General features: G+C 39.9%; 1 protein-coding gene across 1 annotated transcript in view; it reads right to left on the minus strand.

The window, feature by feature from the left end:
* The window catches only part of LOC129830665 (acetylcholinesterase collagenic tail peptide-like), a 38601-nt gene that overhangs the window by 4784 nt on the left and 20580 nt on the right, over positions 1–13237 (minus strand). Inside the window, exons 13-15 of the mRNA XM_055893262.1 lie at positions 3048–3144; positions 692–846; positions 343–462 (exon numbers count right to left, since the gene is read on the minus strand). Of these exons, the coding sequence (XP_055749237.1) occupies positions 343–462; positions 692–846; positions 3048–3144 (372 nt within the window). The remainder of the gene's footprint in view (positions 1–342; positions 463–691; positions 847–3047; positions 3145–13237) is intronic.

A 13237-nucleotide genomic window follows, 5' to 3' on the forward strand; every position in this document is an offset into this window, starting at 1 on the left:
GGCCCACTGTAATAACAGGGTCCTATTGGTTAAGGCCCACTGTAAGAAAACGTCTCGCAACAGTTTCTTAGTGTATTTGTAAAGTATAGTATCGCATCGCATAGTATCATATAGTATAGTGTAGTGTAGTATCTTATAGTATTGTATAGTATAGTGTAGTATCTTATAGTATCGTATAGTATAGTGTAGTATCTTATAGTATCGTATAGTATAGTGTAGTATCTTATAGTATCGTATAGTGTAGTGTAGTATCTTATAGTATCGTATAGTGTAGTGTAGTATCTTATAGTATCGTATAGTATAGTGTAGTGTAGTATCTTATAGTATCGTATAGTATAGTACCTGTATGGGCTGCCAGCCGTCTTTGTCTTTGAAGTAGAGGGATCTCTGGTCCTTCCTGAAGGCGATGGCATTGACCGTGTGGAGACGATCCAACTCCTCCTCACTGTCCACTACAAAGATCTACATAGAGACCAGAGACAGATGACATAACACGTGTTGATTCAAGGTAGAGAGATTCACAAAGCTGCCAAATCTTAATACACTGACAAAGACAGGAATATTGAAAATGCCCCAAAACGTAGGGACTTGATAACTATACCTTACAATACATTTTATGGGGGGGGGGGGGGTCAAAGTTGATGGGAAAAGGTCCTGTGTAAATCAGTGTGTGTGAGACAGAGAGTTTTACCACTGGGACTTTGTGGTAGTTGCCTCGTTGGGTGTAACTGCCGTAGTGTGGGTTGTTGACTCCCAGAGGGGTGTTACCACCGTAGGTGTTACAGTCACAGACACCTGGAGATCCCGCTACACCCTTATCTCCCTTCTCCCCTACCAGGTACAGGCCTGGAGGAAAACACACATATCATTACACTAAACACAATCATTTTTATCTGTTTCCTACAGGTGGTCTTATCTTACCTGAGGCAGGTAGTCCAGGTGGTCTTATCTTACCTGGGGCAGGTAGTCCAGGTGGTCTTATCTTACCTGGGGCAGGTAGTCCAGGGGTCTTATCTTACCTGGGGCAGGTAGTCCAGGGGTCTTATCTTACCTGGGGCAGGTAGTCCAGGGGTCTTATCTTACCTGGGGCAGGTAGTCCAGGGGTCTTATCTTACCTGGGGCAGGTAGTCCAGGGGTCTTATCTTACCTGGGGCAGGTAGTCCAGGGGTCTTATCTTACCTGGGGCAGGTAGTCCAGGGGTCTTATCTTACCTGAGGCAGGTTGTCCAGGGGGTCTTATCTTACCTGAGGCAGGTAGTCCAGGGGGTCTTATCTTACCTGAGGCAGGTTGTCCAGGGGTCATATCTTACCTGAGGCAGGTAGTCCAGGGGTCTTATCTTACCTGAGGCAGGTAGTCCAGGGGGTCTTATCTTACCTGAGGCAGGTAGTCCAGGGGGTCTTATCTTACCTGAGGCAGGTAGTCCAGGTGGTCTTATCTTACCTGAGGCAGGTAGTCCAGGGGGTCTTATCTTACCTGAGGCAGGTAGTCCAGGTGGTCTTATCTTACCTGAGGCAGGTAGTCCAGGGGTCTTATCTTACCTGAGACAGGTAGTCCAGGGGGTCTTATCTTACCTGAGGCAGGTAGTCCAGGGGTCTTATCTTACCTGAGGCAGGTAGTCCAGGGGGTCTTATCTTACCTGAGGCAGGTAGTCCAGGGGTCTTATCTTACCTGAGGCAGGTAGTCCAGGGGGTCTTATCTTACCTGAGGCAGGTAGTCCAGGGGTCTTATCTTACCTGAGGCAGGTTGTCCAGGTGGGCTTATCTTACCTGAGGCAGGTAGTCCAGGTGGGCTTATCTTACCTGAGGCAGGTAGTCCAGGTGGTCTTATCTTACCTGAGGCAGGTAGTCCAGGTGGGCTTATCTTACCTGAGGCAGGTAGTCCAGGTGGTCTTATCTTACCTGAGGCAGGTAGTCCAGGGGGTCTTATCTTACCTGAGGCAGGTAGTCAGGGGGTCTTATCTTACCTGAGGCAGGTAGTCCAGGTGGTCTTATCTTACCTGAGGCAGGTAGTCCAGGTGGTCTTATCTTACCTGAGGCAGGTAGTCCTGGGGTCTTATCTTACCTGAGGCAGGTAGTCCAGGTGGTCTTATCTTACCTGAGGCAGGTAGTCCAGGGGGTCTTATCTTACCTGGGGCAGGTAGTCCAGGGGGTCTTATCTTACCTGAGGCAGGTAGTCCAGGGGGTCTTATCTTACCTGGGGCAGGTAGTCCAGGGGGTCTTATCTTACCTGGGGCAGGTAGTCCAGGGGGTCTTATCTTACCTGAGGCAGGTAGTCCAGGGGGTCTTATCTCACCTGAGGCAGCTAGTCAGGGGGTCTTATCTTACCTGAGGCAGGTTGTCCAGGTGGTCTTATCTTACCTGAGGCAGGTTGTCCAGGTGGTCTTATCTTACCTGAGGCAGGTAGTCCAGGTGGTCTTATCTTACCTGAGGCAGGTAGTCCAGGGGTCTTATCTTACCTGAGGCAGGTAGTCCAGGGGGTCTTATCTTACCTGAGGCAGGTAGTCAGGGGGTCTTATCTTACCTGAGGCAGGTAGTCCAGGTGGTCTTATCTTACCTGAGGCAGGTAGTCCAGGGGGTCTTATCTTACCTGAGGCAGGTAGTCCAGGGGGTCTTATCTTACCTGAGGCAGGTAGTCCAGGGGGTCTTATCTTACCTGAGGCAGGTAGTCCAGGTGGTCTTATCTTACCTGAGGCAGGTAGTCCAGGGGGTCTTATCTTACCTGAGGCAGGTAGTCCAGGGGGTCTTATTTTACCTGAGGCAGGTAGTCCAGGTGGTCTTATCTTACCTGAGGCAGGTAGTCCAGGGGGTCTTATCTTACCTGAGGCAGGTAGTCCAGGGGTCTTATCTTACCTGAGGCAGGTAGTCCAGGGGGTCTTATCTTACCTGAGGCAGGTAGTCCAGGTGGTCTTATCTTACCTGAGGCAGGTAGTCCAGGGGGTCTTATCTTACCTGAGGCAGGTAGTCCAGGGGGTCTTATCTTACCTGAGGCAGGTAGTCCAGGTGGTCTTATCTTACCTGAGGCAGGTAGTCCAGGGGGTCTTATCTTACCTGAGGCAGGAAGTCCAGGGGGTCCAGGGTGACCAGAGGGACCAGCAGGACCTGTAGGACCCATAGGACCTGGGCTTCCTCCCTGACCCTTCATACCCTACACACACACACACACACACACACACACACACACACACACACACACACACACACACACACACACACACACACACACACACACACACACACACACACACACACACACACACACACACACACACACACAAGATGACCTACAGTGGCCTCCATAACTATTGACACAAGTTTCCATCCAATTGCTAACAGCTTTTCATGCGAATATTCTAAAATCCACATGAAATCAATATGAGCATTTTGCCAAGACAAAGACGTGTTTCCATCACATTGACTTGTTGCAGATAAAAGGCTGTGCGTGATGAGGTAGAGCACATAAACATACCCGTAGCTGTTAAGTTCCCATGTACCGAATAAAAAATACGAGATAAATGGATTTCCATCGCATCTTCAACTCTACTGATGGTTTTCGTCACACAAAACATATATATAGTTATATAGCGAGTGAGCTATCTGCATGATGTTGGCTAGAGCTCACGTATAGCTTACATGATGAGATGCTGTTCGCTAGAGCTCACGTATAGCTTACATGATGAGATGCTGTTGGCTAGAGCCCCCGTATAGCTTACATGATGAGATTATTATGGACAAAAGAGCGAGATTATTTTTACGTGCCAAACGGTAGCTAAGCATCGATCATCATGTCACCAGAATAAAACCCTTGATATTTATTGGAAAGGAGCATCAAACTTGTCACTTTGCCATTTCAACACCCTGTGACGATAATCATAAATGATTTAATCTGGAACCTAATAAACTGCATGCTTTCCTGATGAGTCGTAGCCGGAAGACAACACAACAAGATTACTTCGACATGATGGTTATTACATCAATATTTTGCGCATAAAAGTGTTTCCACCCCAATTTTCTTTTAGCTTAATTAATTTTACTGACTCAAAAAAGATCCCACCTTGTCGATAGGATTTTGTTTCGTCGACAGTTGGAAAGTCTTTCCCCCCAAAAATGTTCTGTTTCCATCAGGCCTGTCGTTAAATTGTTTATCTGACATCTGACTTTACTCACATAAAACGGTTGAAAGTGTGAGAAAGTCAGACGCACAAATATCCTATCCCCCCAAAAAATTATATCCGCCCCTGTTAGTGTTTTTTATTCATTTATTATTTTAATTATATTTTTGGGGGGTTGTTTTTTTCCCCAGACCAGTTACAAATTTATACATACGAACAACAACTTACAGACACACACAATCAACGACTATCTCACCTGCCCAACCAGTATGCTCACACCTCCATCCCCTAGTACCCTAACCCTAAACAACGACTATCTCACCTGCCCAACCAGTATGCTCACACCTCCATCCCCTAGTACCCTAACCCTAAACAACGACTATCTCACCTGCCCAACCAGTATGCTCACACCTCCATCCTTATTGCCTGCATTATTGTTTGCCACATGGACTTAAATTGTACCAATTTGTTTCTCTCAGTCGCCAATGCTATATCAATATTTCAATAATAAATCATTAGATTTTTCCATAGTTTGAATGATGGCGGATTGATTGATTTCCACGTTTTTAGTGTTTTCAAGATAAGAATAGAATTGATAAGAGAGAAAGGAATCGTCCAGCCCATTGTGTATCTCACTACACCCCCATATGTCATGTCTTGAAATATGCAGACAGACGGATTAAAAGTATGTTTACATTGTAATACTTCTGACAGACAACTTCCTAGCTCTGCCCATAACTTTGAGACATCATAGCATTCCCAGAAAGCATGGATTATTGAGTCAATGTTAGTTTTACACTTTCCCTCCATATTGTGCAAACATCAGTTATTTTTAAGTCTTGGTTCCAATAGTTAATATTATTTTCTAACTGATAGCCAGTGGGAAATGCTCTCTGCAAGTTTTGTATATCTTACTTATCATATGAATATTATTTTCAAATAAGACTCCCTCGAGGTTGCTCGAATGTCCAAAAGATTTGAAATCGAAATTTCGTGATATGTAACTTTTAGTTGCATGTATTTGAAAATATCTACATCTACAAATATCTACTTTGGTCAGTACAAAATTGCTTTTTAATACTTTTAAGGAACTAAATATATTTCCTGTGACCAGTCATTTACGGTTTCTATTCCTTTAGTTTTCCATGTGAACCAATTTATCGGTGAATTCTGAACAGCTATCCAAGGATTGTGTCATAGGGTTGTGTTTTTAGAGAGTGATATTGGTTCTAGTAGAATACGTTGAATATTCTCTTCCATGTTGTTATAGTGTTCTATAATGTTATAGTGTTCTATATCCTTATAGTGTTCTATAGTGTTATAGTGTTCTATAGTGTTATAGTGTTATAGTGTTATATTGTTATAGTGTTCTATATTGTTATAGTGTCCTATATTGTTATAGTGTTCTATAATGTTATAGTGTTCTATATTGTTATAGTGTTCCATATTGTTATAGTGTTTCGTATTGTTATAGTGTTCTATATTATTATAGTGTTCTATATTGTTATAGTGTTCCATATTGTTATAGTGTTCTATATTGTTATAGTGTTCTATATTGTTATAGTGTTCTATATTATTATAGTGTTCTATATTGTTATAGTGTTCCGTATTGTTATAGTGTTCCGTATTGTTATAGTGTTCTATATTGTTATAGTGTTCTATATTGTTATAGTGTTCTATGTTGTTATAGTGTTCCATATTGTTATAGTGTTCTATATTGTTATAGTGTTCCATATTGTTATAGTGTTCTATATTGTTATAGTGTTCTATATTGTTATAGTGTTCTATATTGTTATAGTGTTCCGTATTGTTATAGTGTTCTATATTATTATAGTGTTCTATATTATTATAGTGTTCTACATTGTTATAGTGTTCTATATTGTTATAGTGTTCTACATTGTTATAGTGTTGTAGTGTTCTATATTGTTATAGTGTTCTACATCCTTATAGTGTTCTACATTGTTATAGTGTTCTATATTGTTATAGTGTTCTACATTGTTGTAGTGTTCTACATTGTTATAGTGTTCTATATTGTTATAGTGTTCTATATTGTTATAGTGTTCTATATTATTATAGTGTTCTATAATGTTATAGTGTTCTATATTGTTATAGTGTTCTATATTATTATAGTGTTCTATATTGTTATAGTGTTCTATATTGTTATAGTGTTCTATATTGTTATAGTGTTCTATTTTGATATAGTGTTCTACATTGTTGTAGTGTTCTACATTGTTATAGTGTTCTATATTGTTATAGTGTTCTACATTGTTATAGTGTTGTAGTGTTCTATATTGTTATAGTGTTCTAAATCCTTATAGTGTTCTACATTGTTATAGTGTTCTATATTGTTATAGTGTTCTACATTGTTGTAGTGTTCTACATTGTTATAGTGTTCTATATTGTTATAGTGTTCTATATTGTTATAGTGTTCTATATTGTTATAGTGTTCTATATTGTTATAGTGTTCTATATTGTTATAGTGTTCTATATTGTTGTAGTGTTCTACATCCTTATAGTATTCTATATTGTTATATTGTTATAGTGTTCTATATTGTTGTAGTGTTCTACATCCTTATAGTGTTCTATATTGTTATATTGTTATAGTGTTGTAGTGTTCTATATTGTTGTAGTGTTCTACATCCTTATAGTGTTCTATATTGTTATAGTGTTGTAGTGTTCTATATTGTTATAGTGTTCTATATTGTTATAGTGTTCTATATTGTTATAGTGTTCTATATTATTATAGTGTTCTATATTGTTATAGTGTTCTATATTGTTATAGTGTTCTATATTGTTATAGTGTTCTATATTATTATAGTGTTCTATATTGTTATAGTGTTCTATTTTGTTATAGTGTTCTACATTGTTATAGTGTTCTATATTGTTATAGTGTTCTACATTGTTATATTGTTGTAGTGTTCTATATTGTTAGTGTTCTACATCCTTATAGTGTTCTATATTGTTATTGTGTTCTATATTGTTATAGTGTTCTACATCCTTGTAGTGCTCTACATTGTTATAGTGTTCTATATTATTATAGTTGTCACGTTCCTGACCTATTTATGTTAGTTTTGTGTGTTAGTTGGTCAGGACGTGAGGTTGGGTGGGCATTCTATGTTTTCTGTTTCTATGTTGGTTTATGGGTTGCCTGGTATGGCTCTTAATTAGAGGCAGGTGTTTGGCGTTCCTCTAATTAAGAGTCATATTTAGGTAGGTGTTTTCACAGTGTTCGTTGTGGGTGGTTGTCTCCTGTGTCCGTGTCAATGTTTGCACCATACGGGACTGTATACGGTTTGTTCATTTCATGTAGTCTGTTCCTGTTCATTTCGTTCTTTACGTTGTATGTAAGTTCGTCGTTCGGGACTGTCTACTTTCGTTTTGTTATTTTGTTAGTTTATAGTGAAGTTCGTGTTTTCGTCTTGTCTTTAATAAATCATTATGTCTTCACTATCCGCTGCGCCTTGGTTCCCTCAATACTCCTCCTTTTCGGTTGAAGAGGAGGAGGATTATCGTTACAGAACCACCCACCAATCCAGAGCCAAGCAGCGGTGTAAACGGAGTAAGGGACAGCGCAAGAAGGAGGAATGGACTTGGGACGATGTATTGGACGGTAAAGGTTGCTACACATGGGAGGAGATCCTGGCTGGAAGGGATCGCCTCCCATGGGAACAGGTGGAGGCACTGAGGAGAGCAGAGGCTACTGGAGTGAAGAACCGGAGTTATGAGGGGACGCGTCTTGCACGGAAGCCCGAAAAGCCCGTGAGTAATTCCCAAAAATTTCTTGGGGGGGGGCTAAGGGGTTGTGGGCCAAGGGCAGGTAGGAGACCTGCGCCCACTTCCCAGGCTAACCGTGGAGAGCGGGAGTACGGGCAGACACCGTGTTACGCAGTAGAGCGCACGGTGTCTCCTGTACGTGTGCATAGCCCAGTGCGGGTTATTCCACCTCCCCGCACTGGTAGGGCTAGATTGGGCATTGAGCCAGGTGTCATGAGGCCGGCTCAACGCGTCTGGTCTCCAGTGCGTCTCCTCGGGCCGGCATACATGGCACCTGCCTTACGCATGGTTTCCCCGGTTCGCCTGCATAGCCCAGTGCGGGCTATTCCACCTCGCCGCACTGGCAGGGCGACCGGGAGCATTCAACCAGGTAAGGTTGGGCAGGCTCAATGCTCAAGAGAGCCAGTACGCCTGCACGGTCCGGTATTTCCGGCGCCACCTCCCCGCCCCAGCCTAGTACCTACAGTGCCTACATTACGCACTAGGCTACCAGTGCATTTCCAGAGCCCTGTTCCTCCTCCACGCACTCTCCCTGTAGTGCGTGCATCTAGCCCGGTGCCTCCAGTTCCGGCCCCACGCACTAAGCTACCAGTGCGTCTCCAGAGCCCTGTACACACTATATATTCTCCCCCTACTAATCCTGATGTGCTTGTCCTCAGCCCGGCGTCACCAGTGCCGGTACCACGCATCAGGGGTAGAGTAGGCTTTGAGGATACAGTGTGCCCTGTCCCTGCTCCCCGCACTAGTAGGAAGGTGCTTATCATTAGCACGGTGCCTCCAGTTCCGGCACCACGCACCAGGTCTACAGTGCGCCATATCCGGCCAGAGCCATCCGTCTCACCAGCGCCATCTGAGCCATCCGTCTCCCCAGCGCCATCTGAGCCATCCGTCTCCCCAGCGCCATCTGAGCCATCCGTCTCCCCAGCGCCATCTGAGCCATCCGTCTGCCAGGAGCCTGCAAAGCCGCCCGTCTGCCATGAGCCTGCAAAGCCGCCCGTCTGCCATGAGCCTACAGAGCCGTCAGCCAGACAGGAGCCGCTAGAGCCATCAGCCAGACAGGAGCCGCTAGAGCCGTCAGCCAGACAGGATCTGCCAGAGCCGCCAACCAGACAGGATCTGCCAGAGCCGCCAACCAGACAGGATCTGCCAGAGCCGCCAACCAGACAGGATCTGCCAGAGCCGCCAACCAGACAGGATCTGCCAGAGCCGCCAGCGAGCCATGAGCAGCCAGAGCCGTCAGAGCGTCATGAGCAGCCAGAGCCGTCAAAGAGCCATGTGCAGCCAGAGCCGTCAGTGAGCCATGAGCAGCCAGAGCCGTCAGAGAGCCATGAGCAGCCAGAGCCGTCAGAGCGCCATGAGCGTCGTGAGCCGTCAGCCTGCCATGAGCGTCGAGAGCCGTCAGCCTGCCATGAGCGTCGAGAGCCGTCAGCCTGCCATGAGCGTCGAGAGCCGTCAGCCTGCCATGAGCGTCGAGAGCCGTCAGCCTGCCATGAGCGTCGAGAGCCGTCAGCCAGCCATGAGCATCGAGAGTCGTCAGTCAGCCATGAGCTGCCCTTCAGCCTGAAAAGGCTGGATACCCAGAACTGCCCATCAGTCCAGAGCTGTCTCTCTGTCCGGAGCTGCCTTTCAGTCCGGAGTTGCCCCTCTATCCTAATCTCCCTCTCTATCTTCATCTATCTCTATAGTCTTATCTATCCCTCTATCTTGATTTATCTCTCTGTCCTGGTGTTATCTTTATTTAATATATTATTAAGAGAATTGTGTGGGGGAAGAAAGAGGGTGGACATTCTTGGAGGGAGGAAGTTAGGATGGATTATGGTGGGGTGGGAACCGTGCCCGGAGCCACCACCGTGGTTAGATGCCCACCCAGACCCTCCCCTAGACTTTGTGCTGGTGCGTCCGGAGTTCGCACCTTGTGGGGGGGGTACTGTCACGTTCCTGACCTATTTATGTTAGTTTTGTGTGTTAGTTGGTCAGGACGTGAGGTTGGGTGGGCATTCTATGTTTTCTGTTTCTATGTTGGTTTATGGGTTGCCTGGTATGGCTCTTAATTAGAGGCAGGTGTTTGGCGTTCCTCTAATTAAGAGTCATATTTAGGTAGGTGTTTTCACAGTGTTCGTTGTGGGTGGTTGTCTCCTGTGTCCGTGTCAATGTTTGCACCATACGGGACTGTATACGGTTTGTTCATTTCATGTAGTCTGTTCCTGTTCATTTCGTTCTTTACGTTGTATGTAAGTTCGTCGTTCGGGACTGTCTACTTTCGTTTTGTTATTTTGTTAGTTTATAGTGAAGTTCGTGTTTTCGTCTTGTCTTTAATAAATCATTATGTCTTCACTATCCGCTGCGCCTTGGTTCCCTCAATACTCCTCCTTTTCGGTTGAAGAGGAGGAGGATTATCGTTACAATAGTGTTCTATATTGTTTTAGTGTTCTACATTGTTATAGTGTTCTACATTGTTATAGTGTTCTATATTGTTATAGTGTTCTATATTGTTATAGTGATCTATATCCTTATAGTGTTCTATAGTGTTATAGTGTTCTATATTGTTGTAGTGTTCCATATTGTTATAGTGTTCTATATTGTTGTAGTGTTCTATATTGTTATAGTGTTCTATATTGTTATAGTGTTATAGTGTTCTATATTGTTGTAGTGTTCTATATCCTTATATATTGTTATAGTGTTCCATATTGTTATAGTGTTCTATATTGTTATAGTGTTCTATATTGTTATAGTGTTATAGTGTTCTATATTGTTATAGTGTTATATATTGTTATAGTGTTCTATTTTATTATAGTGTTCTATATTGTTATAGTGTTCTATATCCTTATAGTGCTCTATATTGTTATAGTGTTCTATATTGTTATAGTGTTCTATATTGTTATAGTGTCCTATATTGTTATAGTGTTCTATAATGTTATAGTGTTCTATATTGTTATAGTGTTCCATATTGTTATAGTGTTTCGTATTGTTATAGTGTTCTATATTATTATAGTGTTCTATATTGTTATAGTGTTCCATATTGTTATAGTGTTCTATATTGTTATAGTGTTCTATATTGTTATAGTGTTCTATATTATTATAGTGTTCTATATTGTTATAGTGTTCCGTATTGTTATAGTGTTCCGTATTGTTATAGTGTTCTATATTGTTATAGTGTTCTATATTGTTATAGTGTTCTATGTTGTTATAGTGTTCCATATTGTTATAGTGTTCTATATTGTTATAGTGTTCCATATTGTTATAGTGTTCTATATTGTTATAGTGTTCTATATTGTTATAGTGTTCTATATTGTTATAGTGTTCCGTATTGTTATAGTGTTCTATATTATTATAGTGTTCTATATTATTATAGTGTTCTACATTGTTATAGTGTTCTATATTGTTATAGTGTTCTACATTGTTATAGTGTTGTAGTGTTCTATATTGTTATAGTGTTCTACATCCTTATAGTGTTCTACATTGTTATAGTGTTCTATATTGTTATAGTGTTCTACATTGTTGTAGTGTTCTACATTGTTATAGTGTTCTATATTGTTATAGTGTTCTATATTGTTATAGTGTTCTATATTATTATAGTGTTCTATAATGTTATAGTGTTCTATATTGTTATAGTGTTCTATATTATTATAGTGTTCTATATTGTTATAGTGTTCTATATTGTTATAGTGTTCTATATTGTTATAGTGTTCTATTTTGATATAGTGTTCTACATTGTTGTAGTGTTCTACATTGTTATAGTGTTCTATATTGTTATAGTGTTCTACATTGTTATAGTGTTGTAGTGTTCTATATTGTTATAGTGTTCTAAATCCTTATAGTGTTCTACATTGTTATAGTGTTCTATATTGTTATAGTGTTCTACATTGTTGTAGTGTTCTACATTGTTATAGTGTTCTATATTGTTATAGTGTTCTATATTGTTATAGTGTTCTATATTGTTATAGTGTTCTATATTGTTATAGTGTTCTATATTGTTATAGTGTTCTATATTGTTGTAGTGTTCTACATCCTTATAGTATTCTATATTGTTATATTGTTATAGTGTTATAGTGTTCTATATTGTTGTAGTGTTCTACATCCTTATAGTGTTCTATATTGTTATATTGTTATAGTGTTGTAGTGTTCTATATTGTTGTAGTGTTCTACATCCTTATAGTGTTCTATATTGTTATAGTGTTGTAGTGTTCTATATTGTTATAGTGTTCTATATTGTTATAGTGTTCTATATTGTTATAGTGTTCTATATTATTATAGTGTTCTATATTGTTATAGTGTTCTATATTGTTATAGTGTTCTATATTGTTATAGTGTTCTATATTGTTATAGTGTTCTATATTATTATAGTGTTCTATATTGTTATAGTGTTCTATTTTGTTATAGTGTTCTACATTGTTATAGTGTTCTATATTGTTATAGTGTTCTACATTGTTATATTGTTGTAGTGTTCTATATTGTTAGTGTTCTACATCCTTATAGTGTTCTATATTGTTATAGTGTTCTATATTGTTATAGTGTTCTACATCCTTGTAGTGCTCTACATTGTTATAGTGTTCTATATTATTATAGTGTTCTATATTGTTTTAGTGTTCTACATTGTTATAGTGTTCTACATTGTTATAGTGTTCTATATTGTTATAGTGTTCTATATTGTTATAGTGATCTATATCCTTATAGTGTTCTATAGTGTTATAGTGTTCTATATTGTTGTAGTGTTCCATATTGTTATAGTGTTCTATATTGTTGTAGTGTTCTATATTGTTATAGTGTTCTATATTGTTATAGTGTTATAGTGTTCTATATTGTTGTAGTGTTCTATATCCTTATATATTGTTATAGTGTTCCATATTGTTATAGTGTTCTATATTGTTATAGTGTTCTATATTGTTATAGTGTTATAGTGTTCTATATTGTTATAGTGTTATATATTGTTATAGTGTTCTATTTTATTATAGTGTTCTATATTGTTATAGTGTTCTATATCCTTATAGTGCTCTATATTGTTATAGTGTTCTATATTGTTATAGTGTTCTATATTGTTATAGTGTTCTATATTGTTATAGTGTTATAGTGTTCTATATTGTTATAGTGTTATAGTGTTCTATATTGTTATAGTGTTCTATTTTATTATAGTGTTCTATATTGTTATAGTGTTCTATTTTATTATAGTGTTATAGTGTTCTATTTTATTATAGTGTTCTATATTGTTATAGTGTTCTATTTTGTTATAGTGTTCTATATTGTTATAGTGTTCTATATTGTTATAGTGTTATAGTGTTCTATATTGTTATAGTGTTATAGTGTTCTATATTGTTATAGTGTTCTATTTTATTATAGTGTTATAGTGTTCTATTTTAT

The sequence above is a fragment of the Salvelinus fontinalis genome, chromosome 32, assembly GCF_029448725.1.
Source record: "Salvelinus fontinalis isolate EN_2023a chromosome 32, ASM2944872v1, whole genome shotgun sequence".
Lineage (NCBI taxonomy): Eukaryota > Metazoa > Chordata > Actinopteri > Salmoniformes > Salmonidae > Salvelinus > Salvelinus fontinalis.